Below are 21969 nucleotides of genomic sequence, written 5' to 3' on the forward strand. Positions count from 1 at the left end.
TAGTAGTGAAGAATAATCGCCGAAGCACAGGATTCTCAAAGTGCAGAAAGAGAACGGAATTGCTTTTCGTCGCTGCTCAGAATTGATCCGGAGAGGAGGGGAACTGCAGTATGGCCTAGTGGATAGCGAACTGGTCTGGAAGTCAGAAGGATATGGGTTCTAATCCTGACTCTGCCTCTTGTCTGCCTTGTGACCTTGGGCTAGTCACTTCACTTCTCTGTGCCTCAGTTACCTCATCTGTAAAATGGGGATTAAGACTGGGAGCCCATTGTGGGACGGGGACTGTGTCCAAGCTAATTTGCTTGTACCACCTCAGCACTTAGTATGGTGCCTGGCACATAGTAAGTGCTTAACAAATACCATTATTATTATTATTATTATTATTATTATTATTATTATTATTCTTTAAGTAAGGGTCTCTGCAGACATTTAGTGTTTTTAACAAGCCTGTGGGCCATATTTCCTATGTTCAGCTTCACATTCATGTATTATTCTTTCTGGATAGAATGTATTTTTAATGGGTACTCTTGGCATTTTTTCTGAAATTTTCCCTTGGTTAATTATTGAGATAGATTAGTGCTTTATAATTAAGACAGAAAAATTCGTTCTTACCCATTCATCAATCCTCATGAATTGACAGCCTCTATCAGATAAGAATAAACGTTGAGAATAAAGCCCAGCCTTTTATGTTATTTTTGGAAAGTTTCCAATAACTGAAAGATTTGTCCTCCATGGTCTGGAAGTTATACCCAGAATTAAAGATACTAGAACCGGATTCTGTTCTTACTCTGTAACTAAGTAGCCCATTCACTGAAATTCCCCATTTGCCTTTACCATGTTACCTGGGAAATGGGTATATGTTAAAAGAATGAGTGAAATAATTTTAGTTCAGTACTCCAAACTCTTCGGGGAAAAGCTCTGTGTAAGTAAAAATTAATTAATGTGATGTCTGGCACGAACTCTTAAGACTTTCATTGTAAGTCATTGCTTACCACTAGGTTTCTGAGAATTATTACTCTCATAATTGGTCCTTTTTCCCCTCTTTCCCAGCTGGAGAAATTATAGCTTGAAGACTTCAAGATAATTGCTTAAGAGTGTTTGTTTTTTGGAGATAATGGAATAGACTTAGATAAAGTTAGAGGTGAATGTGAATGGGCAAAAGTAAAATTGTAATTGCTTTAAGGCAGTTTAAGAGAAGCTTTTATTTAATGTGAATTTGGGTTATAGTAGTTTATTAAATCTTTGCCTTGTAGTTAGCTAAAACTGAAAATTTAGAAGAGAGCTCAACTGGATTTTTTTTCTGAGTTGTGAGGGCAACTTCATAAGGTGATTGTGTTCTCTGACAAATAAAATGATATCTTAGGTAGGCATTTTGTTAAATTATGTGGAAACATATTCGATAACTTAAATTTAAAAATAAAATGGTATAATTTTATTTGGAAGGTCCGTAATTCCCTGTCAGCCTGCAGAAGCCATGAGTTTTTTCCTACTGTAAAAGTTGTACAGCCCCGTGCATTATTTTTTCGCATGCCTAAGTTGGGTAGGGGACCGTCTCTATATGTTGCCAACTTGTATTTCCTAAGTGCTTAGTACAGTGCTCTGCACACAGTAAGCGCTCAATAAATACTACTGAATGAATGAATAAATATAAGATTATCCAATATTGTTTTCTTGGACTTTAGGCTATGTCTGTATTTCTTGATATTTCAGGTGAATCTCTCCTACTTCAAGGGTAATGGCTGTACTAAAGTTGTATAAGTATCCCTCACTATATGGAACGGATATGCTCTTGTAAAGTCTTTAAAGGGGAAATCTGAATATAGAGATGCTGTTATTTCAAGGGTTGCCTCATGTGATTGGAGATTCAAAAGTCCATAAATGTAAATTTGGCAAACATATATCATATTAGTTTCCAAATGGGTTATTTCCATTCATGTGGAATTCCATATATTGACTTGTGGTATAAAGTCGATTCACCTGTGCTGGACAGCAGCGGCTTGGGAAAGAGGTGGATGATCAAGTGATCAAAATGGTGATCAAAGACAATGGCAGAGACTAAAGTTTTTATTGCACGGAAGAAGACAATGGTATACCACTTCCGTATCTTTACCAAGAAAACTCTATAGATAGACATACCAGGAAGACCTTACACAGAAGATCTGATGATCTGAAGAGGGTGTGCCCATGGAGTCGTTATGAGTCAGAAACGACTTAACAGAATTTGAAGAAGATAATAAGGGATGCCTGTATTCAGGATTTAAATTCTAGGTTATAAAATAATGCATAAATTTTTGCATTTCCCTTGCTCAGATGTTCCCGAACCTCTGTTTTCTGAATCAGAAAGAATGATAATAACAATAATAGCAATAATGGTATTTGTGAAGCACTTACTATATGTCAGGCACTGTACTAAGCACTGGGGTGGATACAAGCAAATCCAGCTGGACACAGTCTCCTGTCCCAAATGGGGCTCACAGTCTCAAACCCCATTTTACAGATAAGGTAACTGAGGCACAGGGTAGTGAAGTGACTTGTGTAAGGTCACAGAGAAGACAAGCAGAGCCAAGATTAGAACCTATCACCTTCTGACGTCCAGGCTCATGCTCAATCCACTATGCCATGCTTTTTCACATTCATTTCACCCTACATTTGCTATCAAGGAATCACAAGATACATGCCTTAACTAGAGTATTCATTCAGGTAGATCTCATAACAAATGAAGATGCAGGAATAAAATCCCACTTTTATCATAAGTGCCTGCTGGTTCCTTCCTCCCCACCCACTCTTTATTGTCCTCAAGAATAAGTACACTTTAACTTTTCATGTTTTCTCTTAAAGATTGCAAGGTAATCATTTTGGAGGACCTTAAATTCTTCATAATGGAATTTAGGTAGCTGTATTTTTAATATGAAGCTATGATTTCTTAGCCACTCCTTTGTCAACACATTTAGAACATCCACGTTTGAATTGCTTCCAGGTATTCCCAACCTTTACATGAGGAAATAGCTTTGCATAAGCATCTGAAGCACAAAAACATTGTTCAGTACCTGGGGTCTTTCAGTGAGAATGGTTTCATCAAGATTTTCATGGAACAGGTCCCAGGAGGTAAGTGCCTTTCCTCTTCTTCTAAGTTATAACTAGAACCCGAACAGTAGTGACTCCACATTATGCAGAGCAGTCATAATGAGGTAACTGCAGTAGCAAGTTTTCATGTGACTGTAAGAACAATTGTATAACTCGATTGTAGCTAATCAGTTGTATTTGTTGAACACTTGTGTGCAGAGCACTGTATTAAGTGTTTGGGAAAGAACAACATAACAGACTTGGTAGACACATTCCCTTCTCACAACGAGCTTCTTTATTGCATGTAGAAAAAGACGCTAGAATGGTTTGACAGCAGTTGAGACATGGCTGGAATCTTTTCATTGGACTACCAATAATTGTAACAATGCCTAATATTCAACATGAATGTTAACCTGCTGTTTTTCTTCTAGAGCCACCCCTTGATAAAGATTTTCCTTATTTTCCACATTCTAGGAAGCCTTTCTGCCCTTCTGCGGTCAAAGTGGGGCCCCCTGAAAGATAATGAGCAGACCATTGGCTTTTATACAAAACAAATTCTGGAGGGATTGAAGTATCTTCACGATAATCAGATAGTGCACCGGGATATAAAGGTAAAGTGCTCCGATTGGATCATTCCTGGAAATTTCTTGGGATAAGGTGGAAAGAGGAAGCACTACTTTTATTGGTGAATGAGACAATAATTTGGCCTGAGAATAACTCCCAGAGTAATGAGCCAGTTTATGGAACTTCCTTCCTACCCTGATTTAGCAAAACCCCAGGCAGCTGACCTTCACATCACGTGTAAGCCGTATCCTTCTAGACTGGTAAACTTTTGGTTTTCCCGGCTGTTGTTCCACTCGACTGTTTTATCTTTTTATTTTGAAGAGGGGAGGTGCAGTACTTGTACACTGAGCTGCTTTGTCACCAAAAGTGCAATTTAAAACACTAAAGTAATAAATATAACATTAAAAATGTAAATTGCCAGCCAGAAAATAATACCCATTTTATTCAGACAAAACCCATCAATGGAAATAAAATTAGGTCACCCTTTTATTGTCTGAAAATGGGAAATTGCTGGAGTAAAGAATACGAGGCAATTGTTGGATAACTGCCAGATCTTGTATTGGATGAATAAAAAGTACAAATGTTAGGCTTCCATAGTAGTATTATCTTGAGAAGCAGTGTGGCTCAGTGGAAGGAGCCCGGGCTTGGGAGTCAGAGGTTGTGGGTTCTAATCCCAGCTCCGCCACTTGTCAGCTTTGTGACTTTGGGCAAGTCACTTCACTTCTCTGGGCTTCAGTTCCCTCATCTGTAAAATGGGGATGAAGACTGTGAGCCCCACGTGGGACAACCTGCTTACCTTGTATCTCCCCCAGCGCTTAGAACAGTGCCTGGCACGTAGTAAGCGCTTAATAAATGCTATTATTATTATTATTATTATCTTAAATATCTCTTTGCTGGTACCTACCTCAGTGAATATAAGCATTGTGATAAAACTTGAGGGGAAAGTAGAAATGACTCAGATTTTTTTATATATATAGTTGTGGATCCTGAAGTTACGGAAAGCGTTGTTGGATAATAGATGCCAGGTTTTATTGAGCTATAATTAGGAAATTGGGTGGATTAAGAGTTTTCCATTCCTTTGGGTCACAAGTAATGGTGGTGCCCACCATCTTACTGCAGCATCAGGGAAGGAGTGTACACACATGTGAAATGAAGGAGCGGCCAGCAAAGTGTCATTTTGAGCTCCTCTGGTGGCTGTTCATGGAGATGAGGGGAAGGAGGAGCACCTGTCCAAGAGGACCCAGAAGTCAGCTTTCTTGTCCTCTTCTCCTCCAGGGCCACTGCTGCTTCTGCCCCAGTTGGGGAACAGTGTTAAAGGAAAGCAATCACAGGTGGGAAGGAAGAGATTGGGCTGTGAGCATAATAACAATCAGGCACAACCTTCAGTGAAAGAGGTTTTACCTTTTCCTGGAGAAATGATCCAGGGACTTGGGTGGATTTCAGAGTTGAATTCCAAAGCCATGTTTCCCCACTCCTCAAGAACCTCTTGTGGTTGCCCATCCACCTCTCACATCAAACAGAAACTTCTTACCACTGACTTTAAAACCCTCAATCACCTTTCCCCCTCCTGTCTTGCCTCCCTGATTTCCTGCTGCAACCCAGCACACTCACTTCACTCCTCTAACGCCAGCCTATTCATCGTACCTCAGTCTCATTTATCTTGCTGCCAACTGCTCGCCCATGTCCTCCCTCTGGACAAGGACTCCCTCCCGCTTCATATCTGACAGATATGGCTGTCTCTCTGACAGCCTGAAACAGATCTGACTCTCCCCACCTTCAGAGCTGTGATTATTAAAATCCTCTGTCCTCCAAGAGGCCTCCCCTGGACTAAGTCTTCATTACCCCTACTCTTCCTTTCGCTTTGCCCTTGCATTTGGACTTGTATCCTTTGTTCACCCCACCCACAACACTCGTGTAAATATTCTTAATTCATATCAGTGTGTCTCTCCTCCTCAAGACTGTAAGCTCCTTGTGTGCAGGGAATGTGTCTGCCAACTCTATTATATTGCATTCTCCCAAGCTCTTAGTACAATAAGCACTTAATAAATGCAATTGATTGATTGAAAGCCTTCAATCAATCATGTTTATTGAGCCCTTACTGTATGCAGAGCACTGTACTAAGTGCTTTGGAGAGTACAATATAGCAGTATAATAGAATTGGTAGACACATTCCTTGCCTGCAACGAGCTTACAATCAAGAGGGGGACGCAGATAGTAATATTAAATAAATAAATTACAGATATGTACGTAAGTGCTGTGGAGCTGAGGGAGTAGTGAATAAAGGGATCAAATCAGGGCAGTGCAGAGGGAGTGGAAGAAGAGGAAATGAGGGATTAGTTAGGGAAGGCCTCTTGGAGATGTGCCTCAATAAGTGTTTGAAGTTGGGGATTAATTGTCAGGCAGATATAAAGAGGGAGGGTGTTCCAGGCCAGAGGCAGGACGTGGGCGAGTGGTTGGTAGCAAAATAGACAAGATGAGGTACAGTGAGTACATTGACATTAATAGAGTGAAGAGTGTGGGCTGGGTTATAGTAGGAGATCAGTAGGTGAGGTAGGAGGGCGCAAGCCTTGACTCTGTAGCTAAGACCATTCTGTTTTCTAAAATTGTGTTAAAGTACTCAAAAGGATTTTTAAGACAATTAGTTCAGTTCTCAGCCACCATGCCAAAGCCATCTTAACTATGCCCACCAATTCCTCCAGGGGTATGTTATTCCTTAGGATCTCCAGCGGTGGCAATGCCACACTTATCCTAAAAAATACTTTGGGTCCAAACCTTTAAAAAAAATGATCCTTTCCCTTGGATTGATTAAGCTTCTTTATTGCCTTTTCATCTCATAGTTTTATGTCCTTTCCCTAGAAGGAATGCTTAACAAATGACAGGATCCTCCATATGGCTTTATATCCTACTAAAATGACTTTCACTTGGCATTTTAAGCCCATGGATTAGAAAACTCCAGTGAGGATTCTAATAGCACCCCAAGGTTGCAAATCTCTCGTAAATTTTTCTAGATTAGAAACACCTTGTCCAGTCAGATATAGAGCAGTACTACAGTGCAGCCAGTTAACAATTATAAATTAAATTCATATTTTGTCAATAAAAATGTAGTGTCATCTAGTCTTCCCAGGGCCCACACCCTATCTAGTAGTAAGCTCTAAGAGAGGCCTTAAAGCCATTTTGAATGCTACTACTAGAGAAGCAGTGTGGCCTAGTGGTTAGAGTACAGGCATGTAAGTCAGAAGGTTATGGGTTCCAATCCCAACTCTGCCACTCATCTGCTGTGTTACCTTGGGCAAATCACTTCAGTTCTCTGTGCCTCAGTTCCCTAATCTGTAAAATGGGAATTAAGACTGTGAGCCCCATATGGGGCAGGGACTGCGCCCAACCTGATTACCTTGTATCTACCCTAGTGCTTAGAACAGTGCTTAGCACATAGTAAACACTTAAGATACCATAATTATTACTATCATTTACTTGTGCTCAGCATAAGATGATTTGTTCACCTGAATGCCAAACCCACTACCAAGGAAAAAGACTCAGGCCTGGAGAAGTCAGGCCCAGTAGATTCTTAGCAGATGGTTCTGTACATTTCCAACTTGAAATAAAATTAAACATTAAGAATGGTTGGTGTGTATGTATGGGCAGGACATCACCGTGGTACCAATGAAAAAATTCTGAGAAATGAAAGCTGTGTACTGTGCTTGAAATCTAGTCTGTGTTGGATTATTATCCTGGAACCTTGCACATCATACAATTCCCGTGTGTTTCGGTAAGAATCCATCTCTTATTGAGCCTGAATAAATGTTGAATACCAATAACATGGAGGAGGGCCAAGCAGTAGTGAGATAATTTTAGGTTGAGGATGGGGAGAGTCGGAGATGGGAACATTTAGCATGCAGAGCATTAAAATTGTGAACTGATTGCCTCTCTGCTATTAAATATTAAACTAGCTACTCTGTCTCACAGGGTGACAATGTGTTAATCAATACATACAGTGGAGTTCTCAAGATCTCAGACTTTGGTACATCAAAGAGACTTGCCGGAATCAATCCATGTACTGAAACTTTCACTGGTATGTTTTTTTACAATTTCTAAAACCGAGATTTTGTACTTAAACTAAAAATGAATACATAAATAGGGGGGCCATTCATCCAGTTTTATGTTAGACGGTCATCTGGTTTTTAGTTGGTCTGTCTCCTATCTGGCGTGGATAAAGCACTGGACACCTTTATGTCTGGTATTTGACTTTCAACACCCATCCTCCCTCCACCTTGATGCCTGACATCAACTTCTGCAGTTCAGAAGCAGTAACCATGTTTGCAGGAGCCTGGAAAGAGAATACAAAGATTTAGGAGCAGGTGGGGGCTGGAGGGTGCATTAAGGGTGCCCCAGGGGAATACTCTAGGTTTGGGTGGCCTCCAGCAGACTTACATAAAATGGTTCTTAAGATGTCATTGCATTAGGATGCATGCCTAGGCATAACATGGGTGTTGTAAAGCATGCAACATCAGGTGTGTCTAATGCCCTCAGATTTTATCAGGATTCATCCTGGGCTCATAATGCACAGTGCATAACGCACAATGGGAAACAGTGGTCTAGTCAGGCCCGGGAGTCGGAGAACCTGGGTTGTAATTCTAACTCTACTGTTTGCCTGCTGGGTGACCTTGGGCAAATCACTTAACCTTTCTGAGCCTCAGTTTCCCATTCTGTAAAACGACAATTCCTGTTTTCCCTCCTACTTAGACTGTAAGCCCTGTGTGAGATAGGGACTTTTGTCCAGCCTGGTTATTCGTATCTACCCCAGTGCTTTATACAGTGTTTAGCACATACTAAGCACCTAACAAATACCACAATTATTATTAATCATCATTGATATTATTAACTCATCAATATGTTTAACATTGTTTCTTGTGGGAAGGGCTGGGTTGCTGTCTAAATCAGCATTGCAGTCAAGCCATCTTTTTCACTTTAATGTTCACTGTTTTGTGAAAGTAAATGTTGAGGTTAAATAATTACAATACTTTAAATTTCTTTTAAACTCACACTTAGCTCCTGCAACTATAAGATGAAATGCACGTGTGCTTATTAGGCCAACAGGAACCAAATTCAAAGTTTTCTCATCGTGCCTCAGCTTTGCTAAGGGCTGACTGTTCCTTTAACTTAATTTTACATGTGGTTGGAAAGGGATCTCATCGCAAACTTGAGTTTTGCTGTTTCCGGATAACCGTCTTTTTCCTCTGGTCTGACTTGGCTACTACCTGATGGCCCGGAACTCAGTTTTTTTCCTAAGGCCAGAAACCTTAGTCATCCTTACCCCTGGACTTTCCTCCCTTCCTAAATGGTCTGTAAACCTGCCTCCAGTCACCATGAACGGTGCCAGAATTTGTCTCTGCTGAAATTCTTACTCATGTCTTAATCACTTCCCATTTAGATTATTACAGTTGCTTCTTTTATGGCTTTGTTTACTCCTGGCGCTCCAGTTCCTCCATCGCACCACTCTGCCTCTGCCTTTGAGTTATGAGAGGAAGTGATTCACTTTTTCAAGGCGGGGGTGGGTGGGAAGTGAGCAGAACTCTTCAGAGAGATGAGGCAACCTGGAGGGATGGAGGGTGCGGGGAGGCAAAGCCACTGCTGGATGGAAAGTGTCTTAGGAGGAAGGACAAAGAGAATGCCAAGGTAGGAAGTGCAGGGTGAGCAGGTAGGGAAGAAACAGAGCTGAGTGCAGGTGGTAGAACCTAAGACTGAGGTGACATTCAGAATTGATAGGAAATAGATAATGTAGGGATCCATATATAGAAAAAGCTTTCACCTTTTCCCGCCATGTTTGCTTTTATTATTACATGGTTTCCTGGGAAATCATTTATAGCCATATCTGCTTATCATCATCGGCAATCGTATTTATTGAGAGACAGTCCCTACCCAACAGTGGGCTCACAGTCTTAAAGGGGGAGACACAGAACAAAACCAAACACACTAACAAAATAAAATAAATAGAATAGATCAGCAGCAATGTAAGTTATAAAGAAGGTTGAACTTCTCTGCCTTCCTTTCTCAACACTCCCATCTTTCTTGGTATTGCACATTTAGAACCAGCCAGCAGTAAAAACTCAGATTTGAACTTTCTGGGCATGGGAAATGTAGGACTCCTCTTGCTAACCTGCGCACTTCTGCTCAAGCAAAATAAAATTGTGTAGTAAATAATAATTAAAGTACTTGTCAAGGGCTTACTATCTGCTAAACACCGGGGTAACTGCAAGTCCATGTTTTGTTTTGTTGTCTGTCTCCCCCTTCTAGACTGTGAGCCCATTGTTGGGTAGGGATTGTCTTTATATTTTGCCAACTTGTACTTCCCAAGTGCTTAGTACAGTTCTCTGCACACAGTAAGTGCTCAGTAAATATGATTGAATGAATTAATGAATGAATCAGGCGGAACACAGTCCCTATTCCACTTGGGGTTCACATTCTTAGAGAAGTAGTGTGGTTTAGAGGATAGAGCACGGGTTTGGGAGTCAGAGGATGTGGGTTCTAATCCCCACTGCTCCACTTGCTCAATAAATACGATTGAATGAATGAATGAATGAATCAGGTGGAACACAGTCCCTATTCCACGTGGGATTCACATTCTTAGAGGAGCAGCGTGGTTTAGAGGTAAGAGCACGGGTTTGGAAGTCAGAGGATGTGGGTTCTAATCCCCGCTCCTCCACTTGTCTGCTGTGTGACCTTGGGCAAGCCACTTAACTTCTCTGTGCCTCAGTTACCTCATCTGTAAAATGGGGATTAAGACTGTGAGCTCCATGTGGGTCATCCTGATTACCTTGTATCTACTCCAGTGCCTGGAACAGTGCTTGACACATAGTAAGCGCCTAACAGATACCATTATTATTATTATTATTGTTAATAATCTCCATTTTACAGGTGAGGTAACTGAGGGCCAGAGAAGTTAAGTGTCTTGCCCACGGTCACATAGCAGGCAGAACGGGGATTAGAACTCAGGTCCTTCTGACTCCCAAGCCTGTGCTTTATCTACTAAACCACGTAGTAGAGCTGTCCTTCTGGTAGGAGATGATGCTACTCATGGTGAGACTGCATCCATGAGTGTGAGTGTATTTGAGAGAGAATCATTTGCACACTGTGGCTCTGAAAATACAGTAATGCTCCTTTTTCTGACCCTTTGGCAGAGGGGAGAGGTGTTTCTTCCTGCCAGCAGCACACACACATAAGTTTCCTTGGCAGGAATGGTGACAGTTTGTGCTGAGCCGTCCACCTTTGCTCCTATGCCCAGTGCCATGCGTTGAGAAATATCTGGTAGGGAGATCGGGTGCCATCTGAGGCCCCAGAATGGAATATCTCTGAGATCTCAACAGCAGCAAACACCACTGGGCCATCATCCATTTGGTAAGCCTTAGAGGTATATGATTCTCAGAGTGGCTTGGTAAGGGTGGTGGTGGGGTCTTTACCACTTCCTTGCAAAATCCAGGGGAAGCAGAAGCAAGAAAGAAACAGAAAAACAAATCAAAGAACAACAGCAGCAACAAAAAAATACAGTCATAGTCTATACAGCTGAGTAGACTGCCGCTGGAAAACAGCGGGGCATATGCAGGCAGCCCCAGCCAATCTCGCACAAGGCAACATCACCAAATTTCTATCTCTGAGCAGATTCTAGCAATTTTCTGGTGAAAGGAAGTAAAACTGCCCTCCTCCTTTCCCCTTTTCAGCTGCTGCTGCAGTGAGGAGAAATTTTTCCAGATCCTGTCTCCATGAACCGTTCCTCACCAGGCTTTCGCAGTCACACCCCACGCTGTGATATTTACTCCACACCTGGCAAGTCCATGTGCCACCCTTTCTGGGTAATGCATTTTCGTCGTTACACAATGCCCCAGTCGGAGTATAATATGGAAATAACATATTATACTCCCTTTGATCAGGGCATTGAGTGATGATGAAAATTAATCACCCAGAAAGTGTGGCATCACTTTGTATTTACTATTGGAAGCCTTTAGTATGGTGTAACACAGGTTATGTAGCAGATGAAGAGAAATATGTGGCTGACGTCAAAAACACTCATTTTAATACTTGTTTTATTTAAAATGTGGAAATTGGGTAATTTTTTGTAAGTCCACAGCTCATCCTCTCTCTGGTATTTCTCTTTTTATGATTGTGTTTTTAGCTTACACAGAGAGAGAGAGGTCATGCTTACCCACAAAAAACTCACATCCACACGGTCATAATGTAAATGCTTGCAGCCATTTTTCAATCAAAAGGAAGTGAGTTATCTGAAAGTCAGTCAGTCATTTCATATTTTTCGAGCACTTAATGTGTGCAGAGCACTCTACTAAACACTTGCCAAAGTACAGTATATGAATGTAATACACATTCCCCACTCACAACGAGCTTACAGTCTGAAAGCTTCTAGCAGGATTTGGGGCTATGATCCCATCCTTCTTTTTGCCTTCTCGATGCTGGGGTCAACCCTCCTGCAGCAGGGCGATCTGTGCTGTCCCTCTTACCTCACTGCTAGACTGTGAGCTCGTTGTGGGCAGGAAAGTGTCTGTTGTTATATGGTAGTCTCCCAAGTGCTTAGAACAGTGCTTTACACACAGTAAGCACTCAATAAATATAATCAAACTGCCAGTGCTTTTGGTCTCTGGCCACTGCCATGAAGTGCATACTGTGGTACCCAGAGCAGCAGCAGGGTGACATGATATACAGTTTATGAACCCTGGAGCAAATGGTAAAGCACAATTGGAAGTATAAAACTCCAAAATTCCTGGCTTTGCTACTTGCTTTCTCCCTGCAACCATGTGCTCAGTCCAGACAAGAATCAATCAGTTTGATCAATCAGTGGTATTAATGAGCGCATACTGTGTGCAGAGCATTGTACTAAGCATTGCTTGAAATATTCCCTGCCCGCAAGAAGATTGGTCCCAGGCACATTGAGGGTGAATTGGGGATCTTTTCCTTGTGAAAATTTCATTTCCAATAATAAACTTGCCTTAAAAATGTGAGGTGGAACTTAAAAGACAATAGTCATTAGGGCATTCTTCTCAGAATAATAATAATAATTGTGGCATTTGTTACATGCTATGTGCCAAGCACTATTCTAAGCGCTAAGGTAGATTCAAGGTGATCAAGTTGGACATTGTCCCTGCCCACATGGGGCTCACAGTCTTAATCTCCATTTTACAGATGAGGTAATTGAGGTGCAGAGAAGTGAAGTGACTTGCCCAATGTCACACACACACACAAAAAGATGGCTCTTTTAGTAGAATAGTGTTCCCTTTCTTTATGCTAGTTTGGAGGCTAATAGCTACTACAAGGGAGAAAAAAAATCACCTGTTGCATCATTTTCTCCATACTGACTGAGGTTTTTTACCAGAGATCTACCAAGATAGGCGAGTGGCAGACCACTTTATTTATCCCATGACCTACAATGCCAGCTTGCATGATGCAAACAGGTTGCTCATTTACCACATGAACCGGTTGGAATAAAAATAACTGACTCAATTTATTGCAGTGTGCATTTGAATTCCTGGTTTTCCTCAGAGATGACAGCTTATGTGGGTCCTGACCTTACCTTAAGAAAGGATCAACTTAACTTTCCAAATTGTATGTTGTCGGCTAGAGGGGAAAGGGGTTGGTGGGGGCAATGGCCTAATGGAAAGAGCACAGGTCTGGTAGTTAGAGGTCTTGGGTTCAAATCCCGGCTCCATCACTTACCTACTGTGTAATCTTTGGCAAGCCACTTACTGTCTCTGTGCCTCAGTTCCCTCATCTGCAAAGTGGGATTCACTACTTGTTCTCCCTCCTACTTACTGTGTGATACCCATGTGGGACCTGACTATCCTATATCTAGTACAGTGCTTGGTATACAATAAGAGCTTAACAAATATCACAATTATTATTATCATTATTATTAGTAAACCTATTTTGGCAGCTGGCTGAAGAAAAACATGCAGTAGATTTGACCATATTCTCCTATCCTATCTGCTGAGTAAAAAATGCACGTTCTTAATTTGTTGTTTGACCATTTTAAAATGTGATTCAAACATTTTAAAAGCACTTTATTTTTCCTATTAATGTACCAATTGTGATTAGTTGGTAAGATTAGAATGACAGTTTCAATTTAAATCCCTTACTAAGCTTTCAGCCCATTTAATCATTCATTCTATTATACTCCCTCAGAGAATGAGTTCAGTCAGGAGGGGATCAGGCAACTCATTACAATTGTCGCTTCGGACCACCATTACTTTAAACTGCAAATGATGGAAAAGGTGACTCTTGAGGGGAAAATTACCCCACTGATCTGGTTCTGGGCCAAGTTCATTCTGTCCTCAAACAGCCTGTGCCGATCAAAATTGGAAGCAAAGTTGTACCAGTTGTGTTTGTCAGTTGAGGGAAGGTCACGTCAAGGTGGGTTTTGAAGGACAGACTTGGAAAGCTGGCAGCCTTCCTAATCTCTATGATAGTCAAATGTTGATTTTGGAGGGGAAGCATGAAAAAATGGTCAAAAATCTAACACCTAACACCTTGTTGGTCAGTGACCAACAAATCTATTCTCCAAAGTTCAGTTATGAGCAGGCCACTCAACAACAAAGCCAGGGTCAGCCCTGACCCTAAAGAGATTATTCGATGATCCAGATTGTCAACAGATTGATTTCTAGTTTTTTAAATGATATTTATCAAAATGTCAGCATCTACATTTTAGGTGTTGGGCTTTAGGCAGTTCTCCATCCCCCCCATCTTACCTCCTTCCCTTCCCCACAGCACCTGTATATATGTATATATGTTTGTACATATTTATTACTCTATTTATTTATTTATTTATTTATTTATTTATTTTACTTGTACATAGCTATTCTATTTATTTTATTTTGTTAGTATGTTTGGTTTTGTTCTCTGTCTCCCCCTTTTAGACTGTGAGCCCACTGTTGGGTAGGGACTGTCTCTATATGTTGCCAATTTGTACTTCCCAAGCGCTTAGTACAGTGCTCTGCACATAGTAAGCGCTCAATAAATAGGATTGATGATGATGATGATGGTCACTCCTGCGTGGTTTTGGTTTTAAGCAGCCAAGTTAAATCCAGGTTTAAGGGACTGACTTTCCTAACCATGAATTGGTTATTATTTGAGATTTACTGCAAGAAAATGTATCCATAATTGTATGTAAAATTCACCATTTAAACTAAATTGAAATAGCATGGCCTAGTGGCAAGATCATGGATTTGGAGGTCAGAGGATGTAGATTCTAATTCTGGCTCCACCGCTTCTCTGCTTTGTGACCTTGGGCAAGTCACTTCACTTCTCTGTGCCTCAGTTACCTCATCTGTAAAATGAAGTTATGACTGTGAGCCCCATGTGGACGAGGGACTGTCCAGCCTGATGACCTTGTATCTACCCCAGCACTTAGTACAGTGCCCGGCACATAGTAAGTGCTTAACAAATGCCATTATTATTCTTATTATTAATTCTAAAAAATGCTGGTTGTGTTGAATCAAATGGTTGAAAACCTGTCATTTTGGCTTTGAATAGAAATGTCCTTGAATTCAAAGATGTGAATTCATTCATTCATTCAATCGTATTTATTGAGCACTTACTATGTGCAGAGCACTGTACTAAGCATTTGGAAAGTACAATTCAGCAACAGAGACAATCCCTACCCAACAGTGGGCTCACATTCAGCATGGCCCCTTTAGAAGAGGCATTACCCAGGCTAAGGAGATTAATTGGAGTAAACATTCCTAGTATATTCATGAAGAAATAAAGGTTCTGAGTTTTCCTGTGCTCCTGATTCCCTTTTTGCCACTGAGTTCCCTTTGTGCTCAGCCTCCCTAGTAAATGGGACAAAAGGTCCTTCTTGCTAATAGTTGATGCCAGTGAAGTACTTTAATATCGTGGATGGAAAGCAATATACAAAATACAATAATGATACCATGAGCCTCTTATAGGAAAGCAGTTTGAGTCCCAGAACCAAACCAGACTTTTCAGGGGTGACTTCTCCCAAATAGAAAAATCAATCAATACATTGTGTGTTCAACTATATTTCCTTCCTATTAAGCATGATTTGCATTCTTTCCAGGCACTCTTCAATACATGGCCCCAGAAATAATAGATAAAGGACCAAGAGGCTATGGAAAAGCAGCAGATATTTGGTCTTTGGGCTGCACCATCATTGAAATGGCCACAGGAAAACCTCCATTTTATGAATTGGGAGAACCACAGGCTGCAATGTTTAAGGTGAGAAGCCACCTATAACTCCAGGTTTCTTATCGCTTGTGCCATGCAAAATTTGCTGTAACTAAAGTTATTTATAGTTATCGAAAGTTGTCCGCAACCAAGAAGTTTTCGTTGTAAACAGTGCAACTCATTTCTTCTAGCAATATACTGACGCAGTTCCGTAAAGTCGGAGAGAAGGGAGATTTAGAGGCAGAGATGGATTGTCCATGGATTAGGGACAGAGAAACTGTGAATCAATAAAACCCAGAGAAATTTTTTTAAAAAAATCAATTCAATTAATAGTTTCAACCCCTGTGCCTGATAACCTTGTTAGCAGATTTGCTAGTAGATAGCCAGGGGTGCTTATTCATGTTTTATCTCTGTAAGATAAAAGGAATGGGCATGTGATGGCTATTTATCAATGGGTTTATTCATTTAGTCCTATTTTTTGAATGCTTACTGTGTGCAGAACACTGAACTAAGCACTTGGGAGAGTACAGTACAACAATAAACACATTCCTTGCCCACACTGAGCTTGCAGTCGAGAGGGAGGCCTTGAAGACCTTAGGTGGACACATAAGTAGGAGAGGTTTTGCAGGATAAGTAAGATAAGTTATTCCTTATCTTCCCTCCAAACCCTGTCCTCTCCCTGACTTTCTTGTCATTGTAGACGGCACTACCATCCTTCCCGTCTCACAAGCCTGCAACCTTGGTGTCATCCTCGACCCGGCTCTCTCATTCACCCCACACATCCAATCCATCACCAAAACCTGATGGTCTCACCTCCACAACATCACCAAGATCCGCCCTTCCCTCTCTATCCAAACCGCTGCCTTGCTGGTTCAGTCTCTCATCCTTTCCCAACTGGATTACTGCATCAGCCTCCTCTCCGATCTCCCATCCTCCTGTCTCTGCCCGCTTCAGTCTATACTTCACTATGCTGCCCGGATTATCTCTGTACAGAAATGATCTGGGCATGTCACTCCTCTCCTCAAAGATCTCCAGTGGTTGCCTGTCAACCTACGAGTCAAGCAAAAATTCCTCACTCGGCTTCAAGGCTGTCCATCACCTTGCCCCCTCCTACCTCACCTTCCTTCTCTCCCTCTACAGCCCAGCCCGCACCCTCCGCTCCTGTGCCGCTAACCTCCTCACTGTGCCTCGTTCTCACCTGTCCGACTGTCAACCCCTGGCCCACGTCCTTCCCCTGGCCTGGAATGCCCTCCCTCCACATATCTGCCAAACTAGCTCTCTTCCTCCCTTCAAAGCCCTACTGAGAGCTCACCTCCTCCGGGAGGCCTTCCCAGACTGAGCCCCCCTTTTCCTCTCTTCCTCCCCATCCCCCCGGCCCTACCCCCTTCCCCTCCCCACAGCACTTGTATATTTTTGTATTGATTTATTACTCTATTTATTTTACTTGTACATATTTACTATTCCATTTTGTTAATGATGTGCATATAGCTGTAATTCTATTTATTCTGACGGTTTTGCCACCTGTCTACATGTTTTGTTTTGTTGTCTGTCTCCCCCTTCTAGACTGTGAGCCCATTGTTGGGTAGGGACTGTCTCTATATGTTGCCGACTTGTACTTCCCAATTGCTTAGTACAGTGCTCTGCACACAGTAAGCGCTCAATAAATACGATTGAATGAATGAATGCATGAAACAATTTTCTCCTTTTTTAACCCCAAATATTGTCTTTCCAGGCCTTGAAGACTTTAGGTAGAGAAACTACAGCATGAGGTTTTGCATAAAACAAAATTCCTCTTTTTTACTTCAAATATTCTCTTTTCTTACGAAATAGGGTTGGCTATAGAAGAAAATTGACCCAAAAGCATAGCCCAGTTTGTGACATGCGTAATTCTCCTAGACAAGGACTTTGAGTTCCAAGAGGAATTTGATCTTTTCTCTTTAGAAATCAAACTCCTTGACAAAATCCTTTGCATATTTCTATGTGATCCTTAGCATGCTCCCCCAACCTCCAGCATCCTAAAATGATTTAGTTTTGGGACAACTAAAGAGGTGGTATTTCCCCAGAAGTTTGCTTTCATTTACTATGCTTGGATAGAAAAATTTTTTTGGAACAGTTACCCAGGGGTTCTAAAGGAGTGATCCCTCCTTTCTCCAGTCATTCAGTCATATTTATTGAGCACTGACTGTGTTCAGAACACTGTACTAAATGATTGGGAGAGTACAATACAACAATAATCCCAGTTTTGTCACTTGTCTGCTACATAACCTCAGGCAAGCTACTTAACTTCTCTGTGCCTCACTTACCTCATCTGTAAAATGGGGATTAAGACTGTGAGCCCCAGGTGGAACAACCTGATTAGCTTGTATCTCACCCCAGCACTTAGAACAGTGCTTGAAACATACTAAGCGCTTAACAAATATCATCATTGTCATCATTATTATTATTATTACATTCCTTGCCCACAATGAGCTCATAATCTAGAGGGCTAGCTCACAGTGCAGAGGACTTGTTTTATACTTTCTATGGTTAATCCTGCAAGCTTTCGACAATCTCCAATTTGGCCATCCAACTAATAAATGACTGTAATATGCTGCTGTTAACTTTCCCACCCTACTGTGAATGATACTTTCATATTCGTACTCATCGGATCAACCCTGACATCCCAGGTTTTCTTGTTTGGCAACAGTGAGAATTAATTACATACATTTTTGTTACACTGCACTTACATATATATCTGTAATTTTATTTATTTATATTAATGTCTGTCACCCCTCTAGACTATAAGCTCATTGTGTGCAGGGAATGTGTCATGTGGTTATATCGTACTCTCCCAAGCACTTAGTACAGTGTTTACATACAGTAAGTGTCAACAAATACGATTGACTGACTGATCCCAACCTGCAATATGAAATAATAATTTTAAAAATGCTGAATAAAAAGCAGGAAAAAATCCGTATGAGATGAGCCGGAACAGATAACAATTTCCAGAATGCTTATCATCTATTTCGTTCAATTCTGCTTGGACTCTGGACTCTGTAAGGGGTATTCATCTCATTCTTCTAGTGAGAAGCAGTGTGGTGTAATGGAAAGGGCACAGGCTTGGGAGTCAGTGGATGTGGGTTCTAATCCTGGCTCTGCCACTTTTCTGCTGTATGACCTTGGTCAAGTCACATAACTTCTCTATTCCTCAGTTACCTCATCTGTAAAATGTGGATTAAGACTGTGAGCCCCACATGGGACAACGTGATAACCTTGTATCTGCCCTAATGCTTAGAACAGTGCTTGGCACATAGTAAGCACTTAACAAGTACCATTATTATTATCTGTCATTGGCAGGGACTCTGTCAGGAGAACAGGAGTAGTGTTTTGTACTGCTGTACTTCCCAAGCGCTTAGTACAGTGCTCCGCACACAGTAAGCGCTCAATAAATACGATTGATTGATTGATTGCTGTGTCATAAGTCCTGACTCTAACAAACCCAACTATCTGCATGTTCTCATTAGAGAGACAAAACAGTTCAAGTTCTCAGAACGTGCTGCCCACTCTATCATCATCATCATCAATCGTATTTATTGAGCACTTACTATGTGCAGAGCACTGTACTAAGCGCTTGGGAAGTACAAATTGGCAACATATAGAGACAGTCCCTACCCAACAGTGGGCTCACAGTCTAAAAGGGGGAGACAGAGAACAAAACCAAACATACTAACAAAATAAAATAAATAGAATACGTACAAGTAAAATAAATAAATAAATAAATATGTACAAACATATATACATATATACAGGTGCTGTGGGGAAGGGAAGGAGGTAAGATGGGGGAGATGGAGAGGGGGACGAGGGGGAGAGGAAGGAAGCGGCTCAGCCTGGGAAGGCCTCCTGGAGGAGGTGAGCTCTCAGCAGGGCCTTGAAGGGAGGAAGAGAGCTAGCTTGGCGGATGGGCAGAGGGAGGGCATTCCAGGCCCGGGGGATGACGTGGGCCGGGAGTCGATGGCGGGACAGGCGAGAACGAGGTACGGTGAGGAGATTAGCGGCGGAGGAGCGGAGGGTGCGGGCTGGGCTGTAGAAGGAGAGAAGGGAGGTGAGGTAGGTGGGGGCGAGGTGATGGACAGCCTTGAAGCCCAGGGTGAATGTCTGTCACCCCTCTCTGGACTCTACTCTGGAGACCTCTGAACACAGGGATCCAAATCCAGCTGGCTGGATGTGGGATAAGGGACGGTAAGGCCAGTCCTTTCAGGAACCCCAGGCAGCAGCTGTCAATCAGCTGCCCCGAGTCCATCAGGTCAGGAGGAATATTTCTCAGCTCTGTGCAGTAGACAACAGACCAGCTCATGAAAGACAGAGATCAGAAATTGAAGGGACACATTTCATTATTTTCTCTTTCGGCGTCTCTTAGGTGGGAATGTTTAAAATCCACCCTGAAATCCCAGAATCCATGTCAGCAGAGGCCAAAGCTTTCCTGTTGCGCTGTTTTGAACCAGACCCTGATAAGAGAACCTTCGCTAATGAGTTGCTTGTGGATGAGTTCTTAAAGGTTTCCTGCAAGAAGAAGAAGACCCAGACTAAGCTCTCAGGTAGGTTTATGGCTCTGAAAACAGGCGAGCCGACCTTAAACACCCTGGGAGTTTTCTGTGCCTCAGTTTCCTCACCTATAAAACAGACATTAAATACCTGTTCTCCCTATTACCTAGACCGTGATTCCTGTGAGGAACAGGAACTATATCCGGTCTGAGTATCTTGTATCTACCCTGGTGCTTAACACAGTGTTTGGCATAGAGTTAATGCTTAATAAATGGCAACATTTTTTATCATTATGGAACCAGGCTGAAATTAGAATGTGTGGCACCTCCAGTGTGACAGTTTTTCAAAATTCAAACACGGGGGAGCAGTTTGGTCAAGTGGAAAGACCCCAAGCCTGGGAGTCAGAGAACCTGGGCTCTAATCCTGTCTCTGCCTCTTGCCTGTTGTGTGACCTGTGCACGTCACTTGATTTCTCTGTGCCTCAGTTTCCTCATCTCTAAAATGGGCATTAAATACTTGTTCTCCCTTCTATTAAGTCTGCGAGGCCCATGTGGGTCAGGAGCTGTGTCCGACCTTACATCTGCCATAGTGCTTAGTATGGTGCTTGGCACATACTGTTTGCCAAATATCAAAATTATTATTATTATTATTGTTATTATTACTAACCATTAGACCAGTGGTAGACAAATGAATCTCTCACGTTCAGTCTCTGAGAGTAGAGTTAATGACCAAACCAGTCCCATTCATTAGAAATCCTAATTAGTTAAACCTAATCTTAACCCAAGCCCTGCTAAGATTCTTGGATAATTGAAATTTAAATTGTTCAGTTTGGGGAAACATCAATATGGGAAATTAGTTGACGATTAGACTTCAAGTATTTAGTTTGTAGGTGATTGGTCAACCCCTTTTCTGAAGGTTCAACAACCCAAATGGAGGGTGATTCAGTAAGTGCCTGAAGCCCATCACTGGGGAGGGAAATTCACCTTGCCTATTCCCACCTCTGTGGAATTGTTTTCTACTGCCCACTGTGGTAGGATGTTCTTGACCAAGTTTTAAACCTCATAAAAGTGCTAGACAAATACCAGCTATTAGCATTTATAATTACAAGGCCCCACAAATTAAACTAGAAAAAAAATCCCTGTAATTCCGAGTAGGAGAAAGTACCTGTTGGATCTTGGCAGATCCACTCAGAGAAGGCACTATCAGGTTGCCATAATAATGTAAAATAAAAGCAGTAGGAGAGTAAGGTTAAATCATCTTTTGTCGGCTTTAGGGTGGAATGGAGGTAAACAAATGGGTCATTTGGGAGAACTATAGAACTCATTCTGAGATTGCATTTCTTGTTTTTCTACCTAGTATGAGAATGCATGGTACATGTTTGCTAATTCCATTTTCTCTTCGTCCCACAGTTCTTTCGGCAGGATCAAATGGTGAGTTGTATTTTTCTACCTTTGCCACTTTATAAAATCCAAGTTTGCTATTGAAATTTCCAAGGAACAGAAACCAGGTGCTTTGTGCTGAGCTTTAGACTCCCTGATAAATCAATCAGCAAGCCAAAACCTGTGCCTACTAAATGCATTTGGGAGCTCCTGGACAGTGATAGCTGTGCACTGCCAAGCTGGCAGAGAACCAGGCCAGGTG

At 41.7% G+C, this 21969-nt stretch overlaps 1 protein-coding gene across 1 annotated transcript in view; it reads left to right on the forward strand.

Moving 5' to 3' along the window:
• The window catches only part of MAP3K5 (mitogen-activated protein kinase kinase kinase 5), a 227557-nt gene that overhangs the window by 176175 nt on the left and 29413 nt on the right, over window positions 1-21969 (forward strand). Inside the window, exons 16-21 of the mRNA XM_038766261.1 lie at window positions 2978-3105; window positions 3538-3674; window positions 7591-7696; window positions 15701-15858; window positions 20204-20381; window positions 21738-21758. Coding sequence (XP_038622189.1) covers window positions 2978-3105; window positions 3538-3674; window positions 7591-7696; window positions 15701-15858; window positions 20204-20381; window positions 21738-21758 — 728 coding nt within the window. The remainder of the gene's footprint in view (window positions 1-2977; window positions 3106-3537; window positions 3675-7590; window positions 7697-15700; window positions 15859-20203; window positions 20382-21737; window positions 21759-21969) is intronic.

Source organism: Tachyglossus aculeatus, chromosome 2, assembly GCF_015852505.1.
Source record: "Tachyglossus aculeatus isolate mTacAcu1 chromosome 2, mTacAcu1.pri, whole genome shotgun sequence".
Classification (NCBI taxonomy): domain Eukaryota; kingdom Metazoa; phylum Chordata; class Mammalia; order Monotremata; family Tachyglossidae; genus Tachyglossus; species Tachyglossus aculeatus.